The following is a 20,665-nucleotide window of genomic DNA, read 5'->3' as shown; positions in this document are numbered from 1 at the left end:
GGAATGTTCTGAATATATTCGTGATGTCCATCTGGTCCAGTGTGTCATTTAAGGCCTTTATTTCCTTGTTGATCTTTTGCTTGGATGATCTGTCCATTTCAGTAAGGGGGGTGTTAAAGTCCCCTACGATTATTTTATTATTGTCAATGTGGTTCTTTGATCTTGTTATTAATTGGTTTATATATTTGGCTGCTCCCATGTTAGGGGCAGAGATATTGAAAATTGTTAGATCTTGTTGGACAGACCCTTTGACCCTTTGAGTATGATATAGTGTCCTTCCTCATCTCTTATTATAGTCTCTGGCTTAAAGTCTAATTGATCTGATATAAGGATTGCCACGCCAGCTTTCTTTGATGTCCATTAGCATGGTAAACTGTTTTCCACCCCCTCACTTTAAATCTGGAAGTGTCTTTGGGTCTAAAATGAGTTTCTTGTAGGCAGCATATTGATGGGCCTTTCTTTTTTACCCATTCTGATACCCTGTGACTTATGATTGCAGAATTTTGCCCATTCACATTCACAGAAACTGTTGAAAGATATGAAATTCGTGCCATTGTTTCGCCTGGAAGGTGACTGTTACTGTATATTGTCTTTGTTCCTTTCTGGCCTGTGTTACTTTAAGGCTCTCTCTTTGCTTAGAGGACCCCTTTCAAAATTTCCTGTAGAGCTGCTTTGGTGTTCCCAAATTCTTTTAGTTTTTGTTTGTCCTGGAAGCTTTTCATCTCTCCTTCTATTTTCAATGATAGCCTAGCTGGATATAGCATTCTTGGCTGCACTTTTTTCTCATTTAGTGCTCTGAATATATCATGCCAGTTCTTTCTGGCCTGCCAGGTCTCTGTGGATAAGTCTCCTGACAGTCTAATATTTTTACCATTGTAGGTTATAGACTTCTTTTCCTGGGATCCTTTCAGGATTTTCTCTTTGTCACTAAGACTTGTAAATTTTACTATTAGATGACGGGCTGTGGACCTATTTTTATTGATTTTTGAGGGGGGTTCTCTGTGCCTCCTTGATTTTGATGCTTGTTCCCTTTGCCATATTAGGGAAATTCTCTACAATAATTTGCTCCAATACACCTCTGCCCCCCTCTCTTTGTTCTTCTGGAATCTCAATTATTCTAATACTTTTTTGTCTTATGGTATCATTTATCTCTTGAATTCTCCCCTTGTGGTCCAGTAGTTGTTTTTATCTCTTTTGCTCAGCTTCTTTATTATCTGTCATTTGGTCTTCTATGTCACTAATTCTCTCTTCTATCTCACTTATCCTAGCAGTAAGAGCCTCCATTTTTTATTGCACCTCATTAATAGCTTTTTTGATTTCAGTTTGGTTGGACTTTAGTTCTTTTATTTCTCCAGAAAGCGCTTTTATTTCTCTAGACAGGGTTTATCTAATATCTTCCATGCCTTTTTCAAGCCCAGCTAGCACCTTGAGAATTGTCATTCTGAACTATAGATCTGACATATTACCAATGTTCATATTGATTAGGTCCCTAGCCTTTGGTAATGCCTCTTGTTCTTCTTTCTTTCTTTCTTTCTTTCTTTTTTTTTTTTTGTTTTTGTTTTGTGGTGAGTTTATCTGCCTGTCATTTTATCCAGATAGGAATATATGAACAAGAGAATAAACTACTAAAAGGGTAGCAATGTCCCTAAATTTTGTGTGTATTTTGGACTCTTAGAAGAAACTACCTCCCAAATTTTTAAAGAAAGAAAAATTTATATATCTACAAAAATAAGGGCAAACATGATGAAGTGATGGAATATGAGTATAAAGATGAAAATTTAAAAAAAAATTCTAGAAAAGGAATTGATAAATCAGTTGGTTTGGAAAAAGAAGGAAAAAGAAAGTGGAGTGAATTTGCTCAGGCTAGAGACTAGAACAAGGCCCTGTGCTAGATTTAGGGTATAATTTGATATTTTAGAAGAAATTGCATCCCAAAATTTTTTAGAAGAAAAAACCCCTATATGTATACAAAAAATAAAGTTAGATACAATGAAAGATAAAATATGACTAAAATAATGAAAGTTTAAAAAAATTTTTTTAGAAAGATATTGTTAAGATAAACTAGTTAAGAAACATTAAAAGAGGAAAAGGAAAAGTTACAAAAATTAGAATAAGGAAAAAGTAAAATTTAAAAAATTAATTAACTTTGCAAGACTGAAGAATCATGGGGGGAAAGCCATGTATTCCATGCTTTACCTTCCCCTCTCTGGAATTCCGCTGTTCTCCTTGATCAGTGAGCTTGGTCTTAGCTGGAAGTTCTTGCTGATCTTGGGTGGGGGGGGCACTGTTGTAGTGATTATCAAATGTCTTTGCCAGAGGTGGAGTTGTGCCACCCTTGCCAGGGGCCAGGCTAAGTAATCTGCTCGGGTTCACTCTCGGTAGCTTCTGTTATCTGAACACTTTCCCTTAGAGCTCTAGAGGATGGGAATGAAAATAGCAGCCTTCGAATCTCTGGCCCAGAGGAGCTGAGATCTTGGGGCCCCACTCCTCAGTGTGCCCTTGGAGAAAAGCTTTCAATCTCTCCCAACTCCCTGGTCTCTGGCCGCACTCCAAACTCACCCAATCTGTGACTTAGTATTTCTGTCTCTGGCACACAGTCCTGTTTAGAGTCTCCAAACCCAGCAGATTCCTGCTTCTCTGCTCTTCCAGTGGGTAAAGGTGGGTCTCCCTAGGTCTGCTACTTGTGGGGTCCCTCTCAAAGAGAAATGGTCCAATTGTGCTGTAGATCACAGCTTAAAATAACCCCAAGCTGAGAGCTCATGCCTTGGGTCTGACTCTAGCTGGCTTCCCCGCTGTGAGACCTGCAAGCTCTGCTACACTCAGACACCCTGATCCTTCTGTGACCCCATGGGACCTGAGACTACACTGTCCGCACAAGGGCTCCTTTAGCCTCTGGAGCTATGTGCCTCAGTGGAGCAGACTTTTAAAAGTTTGAATTTTGTGCCCTGTTGCTCCACTGCTTGCCAGGAACTGGTCCCTTCCCCTATGGTCTATCTTTCCATTGCTTCGGATTCACTTCTCCTCATGTCCTAGCTTTCAGAAAGTTGTCGATTTTCTGTTTCTAGAATTCCTGCTCTTCTTTTCTTCGATCTTCAGTTAGGTTTGTAGGTGTTCAGAATTGTTTGATAACTATTTAGCTGACTAGGCCCTGATATCATCTCAGTCTGCTACTCCTCTGCCATCTTAACTCCTTCCCGGAAGAGGCATTTCACAAAGTACATATATTTATGATAAAAACCCTCTGCAAAGTGAGTTTAAATGGAATATATCTCAACATAATAAAGGCCATTTATGAAAACTCTATGGCCAGCATCACACTCAACGGTAAAAAATTGCGAGCTTTTCCTCTAAGGTCTGGAACAAGAGAAGGATATCCACCCTCACCACTTTTATTCAAATAGTACTGGAAGTCCTAGCAACAGTAAATAGAAAATGAAAAGAACTAAAAGGCATCCAAATTGGAAAAGAAATGAAAAAGTAAAACTCTCACAATTCATGGATGACATGGTACTATACATAGAAAATCCACCAGTCAGAATGGCTAAAATTAATGTCAGGAAATGACAGATGTTGGCGAGGATGGAGAAAGGGGAACCCTCCTACAGTTGGTGGGAATGCAAGTTGGAGCAGCGACTCTGGAAAACAGCATGGAGGTTCCTCAAAAAGTTGAAAATAGAGCTACCCTATGACCCAGCAATCACCCTACTTGGTATTTGCCCTAAAGATACAAATGAAGGGGCACATGCACCTGAATGTTTATAGCAACAATGTCCACAATAGTCAAACTATGGAAAGAACCTAGAGTCCATCAACAGATGAATGGATAAAGAAAAAGTGGTATATATATATACAATGGAATACTATGGAGCCATCAAAAGAAATTAAATCTTTCCATTTGCAATGGTGTGGACGGAGCTAGAGGGAATTATGCTGAGCAAAATAAATCAATCAGAGACAGACAAAGATCATATGATCTCTCTGATATGAGAAATTCAAGAGGCAGGGAAGGGGGTTGCGGGGGCAGGGAAGGAAAAAATTAAACAAGATGGGAATGGGAGGGAGATAAACCATTAGAGACTCTTAATCTCACAAAACAAACTGAGAATTGCTGGGGTGTGGAAGGGTAGGGATAGGGTTGTTGGTTTATGGACATTGGGGAGGGTATGTGTTGTGAAATGTGTAAGTCTGATGATTCACAGACATGTACCCCTGGGACAAATAATACATTATATGTTAATAAAAAATAACCTTTATATGATAATAAAAATAATTTTTAAAAAATCCTAAAGACCATCATATAACTACTAGAACTGACAAGTGAATTTGGTAATGTTACAGAATGCAAAATCAATGTGCACAAATATCCTGCATTTTTCTACACTAGTAATGAAGCAACTAAAAGTGAAATTAAACTACTCCGTTTGCAATTGTACCCAAAACAATTAAATATCTAGGAATAAACTTAACCAAAGAGGTGAAAGACCTGTACTCTGAAAACTATCAAACACTGATGAAAGAAATTCAAGACAACACAAAGAAATGGAAAAACATTCCATGCTCATGAATCGGAAGAACAAATATTGTTAAAAGGTCTGTACTACCCAAAGCAATCTACAGATAAAATGCAATCTCTATCAAAATACTAACAGTATTCTTCACAGAACTAGAACACACAATCCTAAAATCTCTATGGGAACTCAAAGGACCCTGATTAGTCAAAACAACCTTGAGAAAGAAAAACCAGGAGGTATTATAATTCCAGAATTCAAGTTATATTGCAAAGCAGTAGGGAGTAAAACAGCACAGTACTGGCATAAAAGTTGACACATAGATCAATGGAATAGAAGAGAAAATCCACAACTATATGGTCAATTAATTTTGGACACAGGATAAATGAAGATACAGTGCCCAAAAGATAGTCTTTTCAACAACTGGTGCTGGCAAAATTGGACAGTTATATCCAAAAGAATGAAACTGGACCATTCTCTTGCACCACACAAAAATAAACTCAAAATGGGTTAAACGTAAATGTGAGACCCAAAACCATAAAAATCCTTGAGGAGGGCACAAGTGGTAATTTCTCTGATGTTGCCCATAGCAACATCTTTCTAGATATATCTCCTAAGACAATGGAAACAGAAGCAAAAATAAACAATTGGTGCTACATCAAAATAAAAAGTTTCTGCACAGCAAAGGAAACAATCAACAAAACTAAAAGGCAATCCATGGAATGGAGAAGATATTTGCAAATGGCACAGCCGATGAAGGGTATATCCAAAATATATAAAGAACTGATACGATTCAACTCAAAACATAATCCCATTAAAAATTGGGCAGAAGGGGTGCCTGGGTGACTCAGATGGTTAAGTGACTGCCTTTGGCTCAGGTCATGATCACAGGGTCCTGGGATTAAGCCCTGTATTGGGCTCCCTATTCAGCTGGAGGCCTTCTTCTCCCTCTCCCACTCCCCCTGCTTGTGTTCTTTCACTGTCTCTCTCTCTCTCTCTCTCTGTCAAATAAATAAATCCAATCTTTTAAAAAAATGGGCAGAAGACATAAACAGACATTTCTCCAAATAAGACACCGAGATGGCCAATAGACACATGAAAAGATCTTCAACTTCACTCAGCATCAGGGAAATGCAAATCAAAATGACAATCAACATAAGCAATGAATTCTGGTACACTGAAAAGAAATTAAAAACATAAAAATAAATTAAAAAAACAGTGCCTGGAAAAAAAAAACTACAATGAATTATCACCTCACATGTGTCAGAATGGCTAAAATTAAAAAAAAAAAAACACAAGAGATGATGAATGTTCATGAAGATATGCGGAAAAACAATACTCATGCACTGTTGGTGGGAATGCAAACTGGTGCAGCCACTGTGGAAAACAGTAAGGAAGTTCCTCAAAAAAAGTAAAAATAGTACTACCCTATGATCTAGTAATTTTACCACTGTTTATTACCCCCCAAAAATACAAAAGTACTAACTCAAAGGAATTCATGCACCCCTGTGTTTATCACAGCATTGTTTATAATAACCAAACTATGGAAGCAGCCCAAACATTCACCCATGGATGGATGAATAAAGAAGCTGTGAGATTATATATATAATCTCACAGCTTCTTTATATATATATATATATATGCACACACACACACACATATATATACATATATACATGTGTGCATACATATATATAATATATATTATATATCTATATATAAAATGCAGTATTATTCAGCCATAAGAAAGAATGAAATCTTGCCATTTGCAACAACATGGATGGACTTAGAGACTACGATGCTAAGTGAAATAAATCAGATAAGTACCATATGTGGAATTTAAGCAATGAAACAAATGAACAATGGAAAAAAAAAGAGAGAGAGAGACTAACCAAGAAGCAGCCTCTTAATTATAGAGATCAAACTGATGGTTGCCAGAGGGAAGTCAGTGGGGAGATGGGTGAAAAATAAATCAGTAGTAGTCCAGAGCTGCCCAAAACATTGGAGGGTAGAGCATCCTAAAACTGGCCATTACTTTGCTCCTCCAGTGGCTGACAGCTCAGCCTATAACACACTATAACACACACCATGAAGAGTAGGCGCCCAAGATTGAAATGAAATGTGATTTTGTGAATACAGTGTGCTCTGGAGTCAAAAACTTTGCCAGTTGTGGGCTAGGTGACTTCAGATGTCTCAGGAGAAGGGTTTCGTTGTAAACATTATTAAGGATTAAATAAGTCTGTACATGTAAGGCATGTATCTACCATAAAGCCTTATAGTTATAATAAAGCTCTATGGTTTTATTACTCCTCTTGTTCTCCACAGTGGCTTGAAATCCCATTCACTGGCTTTTTCTTCCTAGCACCACAGACCTCTTGACTTTCCCTATCTAATCTCAACATCTGGGCTTCACTGGCTCACCCTCCTTTTGTTTCAAGGTCCTTCTTTTAAATATATTTGGGAATTTTTCTCATTTCTAATTATTAAACATGTATTAAGTGCCTATTCCATAGGACGTTCTCTGCCTCAAGAGTTACAAGGATGATGGAAATAGAGTCTCTGGCCTCAAAATTGCTAGAAAATTAGAACTTATTCCTGAGTACAGATAAACTCCCTTCCAAAATCATAAGTTTAAAGTCTTTTAAAATATTCTGAAATCTTCCCAGTGTCTTGGTTCTCTTCTTCCTTTCCTCTTGCCTCTCTAAAGTTCCAGTTCTTTGTTATGACATAGATTCTAGAACCTTCATAGGCCACACTCCTGTAGCCTGCTTAGGTCTGATCAACCTAAGTCCCCTGCAACCCTCTGCATGTTTGTCTACAAGGGTCTCCCCCGCATTCAAGTTCATACTGCTCAGAAACAGTGAGCTTGGAGTGTTCCTTTTTTCTTCATCACCCTCTGACAAAGAAATCCAGATGACACAGAAACCACTGAAGACAATACCTGGAAAATGGCAGTTTTGGGTATGGACTGAGTTCCTCTCTAAGGCCTCCCTTACCCTACTGAATCAGAAAAGTCTCCTCCTTAGAGACTTTAACACATGGTTTTACCTTTCTTGCCTGCTTACTTTCAAATTCAGTATCCTTTCTTTCATTCTCATTGATTCTTTTGGGAGCCTGGGGAAAACGACCTACGTAGTCAACTAAACTCTAGAGTAAGGACATTAATCTTTCCTTTGGTTTCAGGAGTTTGAATTACTAAAAAGAAAATAACCATCCTCTGGAATAATAAGAAAATTCCTTAGCCTGTTATCTCACTTCTGGTAATACTACTCACTTTATAATCTGCCTCAACTCTTCCTCTTATTTTCCTCATAAATGGAGTATATCATCTTCTGTCCAATAGCCAGAACATTTCTGACACTATTCAAAGGGAGTACCAGAAGCTTGATCCAAGTATACCACCTGGTTATCCCTTCCACCCCTAAGGATTACGTCACATCAGTTATGAAATTCTGACTTGCACGAAAGAGTCCAACTACTTCCTATTCATTTTAGTTGTCCATTAGGAGAAAATCCCTGAAGGTTGTCTTTTTGGGAAAATTTTCTCACATGATCTAATACTTGAAAGATTTGGTAGACATTTGCCCAATTTTCCCCAATTGGAGGTGTGTCATTACATCTTGAGATGAATTCATCTATTGCTTTTTTGAAGCATCTTTAATCTTAGTGTAATTAATTTTTTTAGCCCTTCATAGTCAATTGTCTTCAACATTTTTCACTGTTACAGGCAGATGTATGATTCCTTTGTTCATTCATTCCTTCTTTCCTTCCTCCTTCTTTCCTTACTATCTCTTCTTCTCTTTCTCTTTCTCTTGTTCTTTCTCCCTTCCTTCCTTTCTCCATTCTTTCCTCCCTTCCTTCCTTCCTTCTGCTTCACTGCCTGCCTTTATTCTCCCAAAGGCTCCTTAGTTTCAGTTTTTCATTAACTGTAGCAAAGTATATAATTAAGATTTGTCTCTCCAATTATACATAAACAGATATAGTTTAGGCAGTTCCAGTATTCTTTCTCCTAGTAATCAAAGTAACATTCATCACAGATAACTGTCTTATCATGAGGGACTTTGTTGATGATGACTGAAAGGTCTTTCCCAATGGTAAGAAATTTTTGCCCTCTGCTGTGGTTTTCACTAATATGACCACCTTCTGTCAGGGGCCACTAAGATTTGATTGCTCAAAAAACTTTTGCTGTAAAAATTTTTTAAACACATTATATATGTGTGTATATCACACACACACACATGAAACATACTACTGTACTAATATATGTTTCAAAACAGAAAACCTAGAATTTTAAAGTTGTAATATAAAATTACATAAAAGTAGAACTAATATTTTTTTTCCTCACACCCCAGTGGATTGCTTTGCATATCACTGAATTCCTCTAGCTATCTGTCTGTAGACAGTAAGGGATTCAATTGAGGAGGAAATCTGTCACATTTTCCACTCTAAATCAAGAGTTAGACAGCAACTGCGGTTCTTGGTATCTGACCAAAAGGACCAACATAAAAAATGGGTAGGGGAAGGAATGTGGGGACAATAAGATGAAGAACATAAAGGAAGAGAGGAGCTTAGGTAGCAGAAAAGGAGATATATCTTTTGGCGAAAACAATAAAGAGGTGATCGGTAATTGTCTCTGATAATGACCAGGTCTAAATAAGCAGGTCTACAGGTGAGATTTTGTTGCAGAAATAACTTTGGCTGTCATCCTGACTCTACTGGGACTTGCCATTCTGGCTATTTTATTAACAAGATGGACACGGCGCAAGCAAAATGGTGAGTAACAAGTCAAAATGGAAATTCCCCATGAAAGTCACAGTGGAAGGGATGTCAAGATTCAGTTTCACTTCGTTTCTACTTATTAGATGGCTAAGAACTTTGCTAGAGATAGCTAGAGACTTTTTAAACTCCCAAAGCTCACATAGCCAATAATGTCAAGCCCCACAAAAAGCAGATTGAATTTAAAAATAGTAATAACAAGAATACTCTAAAATTATCTAAAATGTTCCAAGGGACATTATCTACATAATAAAAATGGAAAAGAAAAGATACTGTGCTGATGGACACCACTAGCTAGTATTATACCAAAAAATTTCAAGAATTTTAGTTACTGGGGTACCTGGGTGGCTCAGTGGGTTAAGCCTCTGCCTTCAGCTTGGGTCATGATCTCAGGGTCCTGGGATCAAGCCCCACATCTGCTCAGCAGGGAGCCTGCTTCCCCCTCTTTCTCTGCCTTTCTCTCCCCCTCTCCTCCTCCTCTGCCTACTTGTGATATCTCTCTCTTTCAAATAAATAAATAAATAAAATCTTAAAAAAAAGAATTTTAGTTACTTAATAGTACAGAGATGATAAGAAGAAACAAATATAGAGTAGTATTTGTCAAGGAAACAGAGATAGGGCTCATGTAGCCAATGACGTATTTCTATGCCATAAGGTGTCTCTTTCCAGGATTTTCCTCAGTATTTTCTTCATTGCCTTATATCCCCCACACCACCCCTTTTTCTTATCTCAGCACCTATGAGCCCTCAGAGAATAAGTGTGGAAATAGAACTGGGCTGGGCTGTAGGTGCTGGAAAAGGGTAGGAACCAGTAATACATCATATCAAGAGTGCCACCTTGGGAACACAGAAGCACAGTTTAGAGTGACGAGAGATGGGTCAGGAGGATGAATACCTCTCACAAGCAGTTAATAGTAATATTTTTGCTTGATTCTTCCACAGAAATTGATGTCTCAAGATACAGTTCAGAACAGAGTAAGTACTTAGACCCAAGAGAGAAAGAAAAATAGAAAGCGTAATGGAATTTCCTTAAGTCAGGGACCAAGTCTGTCTTATTTACCATTGTATTCCCAGCACCTTGCAAAATGAATCATTCCATAAACTGAACTTCTAACTTACTCAGAGAAATCTACCAGAGATTTCTATGTAACACTGAGTGCAAAACTGAAATTGGGCAGAATAAACTAATGGGGGTAGGTTTGCATGATTCTGAGGCTCTCTTCGGATACCTTCTGTGGAACAACAGCAACAGGAATACCAAGTCGTGAAAATAGCAGACTCCTCGGGTAATGGAATAGAAGGTCTAAATCTGGTAGTGAAAAGGGCCTCAGCAAGGTGGCTGGGTAGAAGAATCAAATTTGCTAGGAATAATAAAAGAGTAAACACAACTAAGGTAATTATGATTGAGAAGAGCACCAAGTTCAAGATATGAAGAGATGAAGCATATTTTCCATGGCAATGTCTAGTGAGATGTCCAAATTGGTGAAAGATAGCCCAGGATTAGTAAGAGAAGGAAAACAGGAGTTAAGTTCTGGAGTACCAGGAAGGAAAAGCAAATTGAGGCCCTTTCTGATTACTGTCTAGTCTAGTGAAACTGGTGACTGGCATAGTCACTCATCATCTGCTCCAGCTATGCAGTCCTTAGTTCCTACAAAGTAAATAAATTCCCATCATCATTCATTACTGGGAGTCCATCTCTACATTAGCTCTGAGTCTTAAAGCCCCACCCCTTTTCAAGAAGCAAAACCATGAAGTACTCTCTTTTTTTACTCTAGGTGCTGGTCTTCTGGACTATGAGGATGGTAGAGGTAAATAGATTAGGAACTACTACAGAATGAATAGAGAAATGTGTTCTTATAGAACAAAAAAAGCCCATCTCCCTTTGAGCACAATTTGTGAGGTCAGCACACCTTTTATTATTACAATATCCAACTGCCAATCTACCTTTCTATGCATATATATATATGTGTGTGTATGTGTGTGTGTGTGTGTATAAATAATGTGATTTGTACATTTTTCTCAAAAAAGACAAATATGTCCCCTTTCTGAGACATTAAAAATATTCTTTCCAACTCCTGATTATACCAAGATCTTGGAAAGGGAAGATACCTCTCTGAAACAATTTCCTCGATGCAAAAATAATGATAAAGCTCATTTGAAATTAAACAACCAGAAATCTAATGGTTTGAAGTAGAGGCCAAGGTACCCTACTTTTTTGTAGGGACACACACACACACAGATGCACACACGTATACACTCTACAAGCATAAAGATTCATATTTCTAAAAGGAGAGAGGAGAGAGCTTGGTCACTCTGCATCTTGTCGTGCCCCACACTTGGCCTCTTGGTCCATGCCTTCTCCTCTTACTTCTATGATTCATCTGTCATGAACAGAGTGAGGAGTCATGGGATCCTCTCTTTCTTTCCTGAAATGGGATCCAAGGGAAATCTAGGAAAGGAGAAAAATCTAGGGAAGAAGAGAAATCCTACTAGTTGGATTTAGACATAGGGTGAAACATTTCTTGATGAGCTGTTAGTAAACGTAATCTGTTTTTTTTTTTCCCTCAAAAGATGTTCCCTCTCAGAGATCTGAAAGAGCAAGAGGTAAACAGATTTTCACCTAGAAAGAAAATAACGTAGACGTAGTTGTCAGGGTAGAATCTCATCATGTTTTTTCATCTTGTCTTTTAGGATTCCGTCATTTGTATTCAACAGAAAGTGGTAAATAAATTAAATATTGAATTGTTAAGAAATTAATACAGATGTCTATTTATGAGAAATTAAGAATCTTATGTTTTTCCTTCAATCCTCTAGACACTTCATATGATGATCAAGGTAAGTATATTTGGATCTGTTTTCTTTCCTGTTATAACATGAGGGGCTGTACAATTTGGGTAAAAAGACAGGAAACCAATGAAATGTATAGAGGATTCTGAGAAGCATACAGAAATGGTCACCTTGACACCATGAGGTGTCTTTTCCCCCAGTACCATCCAATTCCTCTTCTATTCACTTCCTAATCGTCTTAAAGTAGTCTGAGTACTCAAGGTACATTCAATATTCCAGAGCACAGGAATGTTAGCCACTAAGTGTGTCTTTTTTAATATAAATGTTAAGAAATGGAGGAATAAATCCCTTAAAATTTGTCATTTTAAGGTTTGACCTGTGCACTGAAATTCCAAGAGGGCAAAGAAAACCTGATCTTGTCTACTGTTGTCATTTACATCTCATGTTTCTTGGGAAACAAACATCCTCAGAATAGTCAGTCATCACGACACTGCATTAAACCAGTGCAAGAAGCTACCTGAATGTGAGAAATGTAAGGGTACAGATAAGTAAAATGCAACTATAAACAAAGAAAGGGAGAGAATTAACATGCATTCAGTACCTTCTATGTGCCAGCCACTCTTGAGGACATTTTTTACTTTATTTTAATATCTACAAATGACCCTGTGAACCACAAAGAATGAAGCTCCTGTGGCTGCTCAAGGTCTCTACAAGTTAGCCTACAGATTGCTTTGGTGCAAATTAGAGAGTCTTCCTTTCTCTAGGCAGATGCAGTCCCACTGAAGGACACTACTGGGATTTTAGCCCCCAAATCCCTCTGCACAGTGAACAACCTATGCAACCATAATAAGGCGGTCCTGAAGATATAAGAATGGTAGTTCATTCTTAACATGTCCAAAACCCAAGTCCTGATCCTATTTACATACAGGTACATACAGGTACCAGCACATGCATTCCCCCAATTGCTCAGGCCATACACCTCTGTAACTTCTTTCTCTCACTTTCCTTAGACAATCCACCAGCAAATCCCATCCCCACTACTTTCCCTTTATATTACAAATTAGATCACTTCTCACCATGACAACAATCTTAGCTGAAACATCAACATCTCTTGCCTGAACTACTTTGACCCCTTACTGGTTTCTTCCTACTCTCGCCCTCTTACAGTCTATTTTCTTCATCAGTAAGGATGATCCTTAGCAAGCAATTCTTAAATCAATTAACTTACTATATATTGTCATCCTTGATTTTTTATCCCTAATTAGAGAAACATACACATGAAAAATGTTAGTGACTTGCCCAAAGCGACAGGGTTGCAAATGACTCAACCTGATAGAAACATAGAATTATCTGACTCTAGATTTCATGTTCCTTATTTTTACACAATTTAGTAATACCTTACTAATTTCCTGCTATGGATCTTAAGTGTAGAGTTTGCAATCTTAGCTTCTTTCTATCTAGGCTACCCTTGCATTTTTAGGGAAAACTTGGATCAGTAAAAAATTTATTGTGGTCTAAATAAGCCATAATTTAAAATTCATAGAGCCAAATGACAACTTAGTTCTTTGATTTCCCAGTCACTCTAAAGTAGCCTTATGAAGCTCAATGACCTTGTTTCTACGTTCCCAAGCTCTACCAGTCTGCCCTCTATCTTTTCTGGACATGGAGATATAAATTTGCTGGTCAGCTAGAGACTACAAAAATCCTCTGACACGAAAATATTGGGCAAAGTCATCAGATCAGTTTAGGTGCATGAAATTTAGTACTTAGCTTTTGATATTTAAATATATCATGTATTACATATTAAATTTGCCATGATAATTCACGAATTTTGAAAGGCACTGAATATATTTTGAATGTTATTAAGTTTTACAGCAAGTGTAAATGAGGCACATTTGGTATATATATCTTGGTATTTTCTGTTTTTAAAATACCCACAGAAAAAAGAGAAACAAGTAACAATAGTGTAAACCAGAGGTTTTGTGTGTCTCGGACTTAATCCCATCACAATGACACCCGACTATGGCAGGAAAGTATTCATTTTCAGGATGGGGATGAAAAAAAAAAAGTTGTCTTTACATTTCCAGGTAGATCTTTACTTATATGTCAGTAAATTAGACCATTGTGCAACATAATTTGTCATTTCCAGAGTGTTGGTATCATTTATTTTTACACTTTCATGAAAACCATAGTAATAAGATGGCAAATTTTCATATAATTTACTTGTCTCCAGATTTTTTAGGCAATGTTTTTGTGACATTTACTAAGTTTTAGGTTGTAGGATGCATATCCAATCACAATATGTGTGTGTGTGTGTGTGTGTGTGTATTCATTATACTTTGCCATCCTTTCATTAAATTTTGCCACCTTTTCATTAAATTTGCCCCTCTTCATTAAATTTGAACTCTAAATTAGTTGAGTAAATATTTTGCCATTTTTTTCTCTTACTTTACCTTAACTTATTTTATAGCTACTGTGCTCTTCTGTTTCTGTTTTTCTTTCCATGTATAATTATTATCTCTTCTCACTATGTATTTACCTTATTCTTTGCCTGGTTTTTCATGTCATTTGACTCATAAATTAAGTCATGAGAAGATTTTTGCCCCCAGTTTCTTGCCTACTTGGATATTTGAGGGCGTTGATTGGGTAATCCTCTGTAATGATATTGAAACTATAAAAATAGAAAATTCAAACTGATTTTTCTTGGTTTTATTTGTGTTTTTAGAGGGATCCAAAGGAGATTACAGTAAGTATTCTCTTGTTTTTCAACAAAAATTTGCTTCCCTAGATTGTAAATGCTTTGAGAAAAGAGAAATGCCATCAGTTCATATGAATACTGAGTAATAAGTGAAGTCTCCTAGTGCTGGTTTAAGATAGTTTGTCATTAACAAACTGTCAGTTTCCAAACTTGGTCTGCTGGTTTCAGAACTGACTGAGAGAAAAGGAAAAAAAAAAAAAAAAAGAGGTAATGATGAGTGACAGGAAAGGGAAGTGAAAGGAGTGGAAGAGGAAAGGAGAAGAAAGGAAAGGAATGGGGGAGGGATTAGGACAGAGATTTAAGCCACAAAGTTTCATAGGAATAGCATCTGTCTACTAAAAGCTGAAACACTTTATAGAGATGGAAGGGATGGAGTTGGTGGGAGTGGCTTCTGGTACCCATAGCCAGGTCAATAGGTCTCCCTGGGCCTGGACCTCCTCTTGAGAGGAGGTCACAGTAATTGATATGCAAGGTCAGTGATCCATATTCTGGCAATTCACCTCATGTTTCTGTGTGTGTGTTTTAGCACCATCAGCCAACTCCTTAGGTAAGTTCCTTGTGGCTTTTCTACTATCATCTGGTTTGCATGTCCTGTATAGTTTCTGTATTTTATCTCTATCTCTTTTTTTTATATTTTTTAATTAATTTTTTATTTTTTCAGCATAACAGTATTCATTATTTTTGCACCACACCCAGTGCTCCATGCAATCCATGCCCTCTACAATACCCACCACCTGGTGCCCCCAACCTCCCACCGCCCACCCCTTCAAAATTCTCAGATCGTTTTTCAGAGTCCATAGTCTCTCATGGTTCACCTCCCCTTCCAATTTCCATCAACTCCCTTCTCCTCTCCATCTCCCCTTGTCCTTCATGCTATTTGTTATGCTCCACAAATAAGTGAAACCAAATGATAATTGACTCTCTCTGCTTGACTTATTTCACTCAGTATAATCTCTTCCAGTCCCGTCCATGTTGCTACAAAACTTGGGTATTCATCCTTTCTATTTTCTTTTTCTTTTTTTTTTTTTACAGCTTTATAAACATATATTTTTATCCCCAGGGGTACAGGTCTGCGAATCGCCAGGTTTACACACTTCACAGCACTCACCATAGCACATACCCTCCCCAATATCCATAACCCCACCCCCCCTCTCCCAGCCCCCCTCCCCCCATCAACCCCAGTTTGTTTTGTAAGATTGAGAGTCACTTATGGTTTGTCTCCCTCCCAATCCCATCTTGTTTCATTTACTCTTCTCCTACCCCCTCAACCCCCCATGTTGCATCTCCTCTCCCTCATATCAGGGAGATCATATGATAGTTGTCTTTCTCCGATTGACTTATTTCGCTAAGCATGATACCCTCTAGTTCCATCCACGTCGTCGCAAATGGCAAGATTTCATTTCTTTTGATGGCTGCATAGTATTCCATTGTGTATATATACCACATCTTCTTTATCCATTCGTCTGTTGATGGACATCTAGGTTCTTTCCATAGTTTGGCTATTGTAGACATTGCTGCTATAAACATTCGGGTGCACGTGCCCCTTCGGATCACTACGTTTGTATCTTTAGGGTAAATACCCAGCAGTGCAATTGCAGGGTCATAGGGTAGTTCTATTTTCAACCTTTTGAGGAACCTCCATGCTGTTTTCCAGAGTGGTTGCACCAGCTTGCATTCCCACCAACAGTGTAGGAGGGTTCCCCTTTCTCCGCATCCTCGCCAGCATCTGTCATTTCCTGACTTGTTAATTTTAGCCATTCTGACTGGTGTGAGGTGATATCTCATGGTGGTTTTGATTTGTATTTCCCTGATGCTGAGTGATATGGAGCACTTTTTCATGTGTCTGTTGGCCATCTGGATGTCTTCTTTGCAGAAATGTCTGTTCATGTCCTCTGCCCATTTCTTGATTGGATTCTTTGTTCTTTGGGTGTTGAGTTTGCTAAGTTCTTTATAGATTTTGGACACTAGCCCTTTATCTGATATGTCATTTGCAAATATCTTCTCCCATTCTGTCAGTTGTCTTTTGGTTTTGTTAACTGTTTCCTTTGCTGTGCAAAAGCTTTTGATCTTGATAAAATCCCAAAAGTTCATTTTTGCCCTTGCTTCCCTTGCCTTTGGCGATGTTCCTAGGAAGATGTTGCTGCGGCTGACGTCGAAGAGGTTGTTGCCTGTGTTCTCCTCGAGGATTTTGATGGATTCCTTTCTCACATTGAGATCCTTCATCCATTTTGAGTCTATTTTCGTGTGTGGTGTAAGGAAATGATCCAATTTCATTTTTCTGCATGTGGCTGTCCAATTTTCCCAACACCATTTATTGAAGAGGCTGTCTTTTTTCCATTGGACATTCTTTCCTGCTTTGTCGAAGATGAGTTGACCATAGTCTTGAGGGTCCATTTCTGGGCTCTCTATTCTGTTCCATTGATCTATGTGTCTGTTTTTGTGCCAGTACCATGCTGTCTTGATGATGACAGCTTTGTAATAGAGCTTGAAGTCCGGAATTGTGATGCCACCAACTTTGGCTTTCTTTTTCAATATTCCTTTGGCTATTCGAGGTCTTTTCTGGTTCCGTATAAATTTTAGGATTATTTGTTCCATTTCTTTGAAAAAAAATGGATGGTACTTTGATAGGAATTGCATTAAATGTGTAGATTGCTTTAGGTAGCATAGACACTTTCACAATATTTATTCTTCCAATCCAGGAGCATGGAACATTTTTCCATTTCTTTGTGTCTTCCTCAATTTCTTTCATGAGTACTTTATAGTTTTCTGAGTATAGATTCTTAGTCTCTTTGGTTAGGTTTATTCCTAGGTATCTTATAGTTTTGGATGCAATTGTAAATGGGATGGACTCCTTAATTTCTCTTTCTTCTGTCTTGTTGTTGGTGTAGAGAAATGCAACTGACTTCTGTGCCTTGATTTTATATCCTGACACTTTACTGAATTCCTGTACAAGTTCTAGCAGTTTTGGAGTGGAGTCTTTTGGGTTTTCCACATATAGTATCATATCATCTGCAAAGAGTGATAGTTTGACTTCTTCTTTGCCGATTTGGATGCCTTTAATTTCCTTTTGTTGTCTGATTGCTGAGGCTAGGACTTCTAGTACTATGTTGAATAGCAGTGGTGACAACGGACATCCCTGCCGTGTTCCTGACCTTAGCGGAAAAGCTTTCAGTTTTTCTCCATTGAGAATGATATTTGCCGTGGGTTTTTCATAGACGGCTTTGATAATATTGAGGTATGTGCCGTCTATCCCTACACTTTGAAGAGTTTTGATCAGGAAGGGATGCTGTACTTTGTCAAATGCTTTTTCAGCATCTATGGAGAGTATCATATGGTTCTTGTTCTTTCTTTTATTAATGTGTTGTATCACATTGATTGATTTGCGGATGTTGAACCAACCTTGCAGCCCTGGAATAAATCCCACTTGGTCGTGGTGAATAATCCTTTTAATATACTGTTGAATCCTACTGGCTAGTATTTTGGCGAGAATTTTTGCATCTGTGTTCATCAAGGATATTGGTCTGTAGTTCTCTTTTTTGTTGGGATCCTTGTCTGGTTTTGGGATCAAGGTGATGCTGGCCTCATAAAATGAATTTGGAAGTTTTCCTTCTATTTCTATTTTTTGGAACGGTTTCAGGAGAATAGGAATTAGTTCTTCTTTAAATGTTTGGTAGAATTACCCCAGGAAGCTGTCTGGCCCTGGGCTTTTGTTTGTTTGGAGATTTTTCTGACTGTTTCAATCTCCTTACTGGTTATGGGTCTGTTCAGGCTTTCTATTTCTTCCTGGTTCAGTTGTGGTAGTTTATATGTCTCTAGGAATGCATCCATTTCTTCCAGATTGTCAAATTTGTTGGCGTAGAGTTGCTCATAGTATGTTCTTATAATTGTCTGTATTTCTTTGGTGTTCGTTGTGATCTCTCCTCTTTCATTCATGATTTTATTTATTTGGGTCCTTTCTCTTTTCTTTTTGATAAGTCTGGCCAGGGGTTTATCAATCTTATTAATTCTTTCAAAGAACCAGCTCCTAGTTTTGTTGATTTGTTCTATTGTTTTTTTGGTTTCTATTTCATTGATTTCTGCTCTGATCTTTATGATTTCTCTTCTCCTGCTGGGTTTAGGGTTTCTTTCTTGTTCTTTCTCCAGCTCCTTTAGGTGTAGGGTTAGGTTGTGTACCTGAGACCTTTCTTGTTTCTTGAGAAAGGCTTGTACCGCTATATATTTTCCTCTCAGGACTGCCTTTCTTGTGTCCCACAGATTCTGAACCGTTGTGTTTTCATTATCATTTGTTTCCATAAATTTTTTCAATTCTTCTTTAATTTCCTGGTTGACCCATTCATTCTTTAGAAGGATGCTGTTTAGTCTCCATGTATTTGGGTTCTTTCCAAATTTCCTCTTGTGATTGAGGTCTAGCTTTAGAGCATTGTGGTCTGAAAATATGCAGGGAATGATCCCAATCTTTTGATACCGGTTGAGACTTGATTTAGGACCAAGAATGTGATCTATTCTGGAGAATGTTCCATGTGCACTAGAGAAGAATGTGTATTCTGTTGCTTTGGGAGGAAATGTTCTGAATATATCTGTGATGTCCATCTGGTCCAGTGTGTCATTTAAGGCCTTTATTTCCTTGTTGATCTTTTGCTTGGATGATCTGTCCATTTCAGTGAGGGGAGTGTTAAAATTCCCTACTATTATTGTATTCTTGTCGATGTGTTTCTTTGATTTTGTTATTAATTGGTTTATATAGTTGGCTGCTCCCACGTTAGGGGCATAGATATTTAAAATTGTTAGATCTTCTTGTTGTACAGTTCCTTTGAGTATGATATAGTGTCCTTCCTCATCTCTTATTATAGTCTTTGGCTTAAAATCTAATTGATCTGATATAAGGACTGCCACTCCTGCTTTCTTCTGATGTCCATTAGCATGGTAAATTCTTTTCCACCCCCTCACTTTAAACCTGGAGGTGTCTTCGGGTTTAAGATGAGTTTCTTGTAGGCAACATATAGATGGGTTTTGTTTTTTTATCCATTCTGATACCCTGTGTCTTTTGATTGGGGCATTTAGCCCATTAACATTCAGGGTAAGTATTGAGAGATATGAATTTAGTGCCATTGTATTGCCTATAAGGTGACTGTTATTGTATATTGTCTCTCTTTCTTTCTGATCTACTACTTTTAGGGTCTCTCTTTGCTTAGAGGACCCCTTTCAATATTTCCTGTAGAGCTGGTTTGGTGTTTGCAAATTCTTTCAGTTTTTGTTTGTCCTGGAAGCTTTTAATCTCTCCTTCTATTTTCAATGATAGCCTAGCTGGATATAGTATTCTTGGCTGCATGTTTTTCTCATTTACTACTCTGAATATATCATGCCAGCTCTTTCTGGCCTGCCAGGTCTCTGTAGATAAGTCTGCTGCCAATCTAATATTTTTACCATTGTACGTTACAGACTTCTTTTCCCGGGCTGCTTTCAGGATCTTTTCTTTGTCACTAAGACTTGTCAATTTTACTATTAGGTGACGGGGTGTGGACCTATTCTTATTGATTTTGAGGGGGGTTCTCTGAACCTCTTGAATTTTGATGCTTGTTCCCTTTGCCATATTGGGGAAATTCTCTCCAATAATTCTCTCCAATATACCTTCTGCTCCCTTCTCCGTTTCCTCTTCTTCTGGAATCCCAATTATTCTAATGTTGTTTCATCTTATGGTGTCACTTATCTCTCGAATTCTCCCCTCGTGGTCCAGTAACTGTTTGTCCCTCTTTTGCTCAGCTTCTTTATTCTCTGTCATTTGGTCTTCTATATCGCTAATTTTTTCTTCTGCCTCATTTATCCTAGCAGTGAGAGCC

The 20,665-nt window shown here is 37.9% G+C and overlaps 1 protein-coding gene across 1 annotated transcript in view; it reads left to right on the top strand.

The window, feature by feature from the left end:
* Nucleotides 1-7,301: 7,301 nt before the first annotated feature.
* The window catches only part of TSBP1 (testis expressed basic protein 1), a 91,877-nt gene continuing 78,513 nt past the window's right edge, over nucleotides 7,302-20,665 (top strand). The window contains exons 1-9 of the mRNA XM_047731973.1: nucleotides 7,302-7,469; nucleotides 9,195-9,281; nucleotides 10,226-10,258; nucleotides 11,059-11,091; nucleotides 11,855-11,887; nucleotides 11,975-12,004; nucleotides 12,098-12,118; nucleotides 14,796-14,816; nucleotides 15,355-15,375. Of these exons, the coding sequence (XP_047587929.1) occupies nucleotides 7,457-7,469; nucleotides 9,195-9,281; nucleotides 10,226-10,258; nucleotides 11,059-11,091; nucleotides 11,855-11,887; nucleotides 11,975-12,004; nucleotides 12,098-12,118; nucleotides 14,796-14,816; nucleotides 15,355-15,375 (292 nt within the window). The 5' untranslated portion in view covers nucleotides 7,302-7,456. The remainder of the gene's footprint in view (nucleotides 7,470-9,194; nucleotides 9,282-10,225; nucleotides 10,259-11,058; nucleotides 11,092-11,854; nucleotides 11,888-11,974; nucleotides 12,005-12,097; nucleotides 12,119-14,795; nucleotides 14,817-15,354; nucleotides 15,376-20,665) is intronic.

This window comes from Lutra lutra, chromosome 6 (genome assembly GCF_902655055.1).
Source record: "Lutra lutra chromosome 6, mLutLut1.2, whole genome shotgun sequence".
Lineage (NCBI taxonomy): Eukaryota > Metazoa > Chordata > Mammalia > Carnivora > Mustelidae > Lutra > Lutra lutra.
Note: the sequence above shows the minus strand (reverse complement) of the source record. Positions and strands in the feature narration are given on the sequence as shown.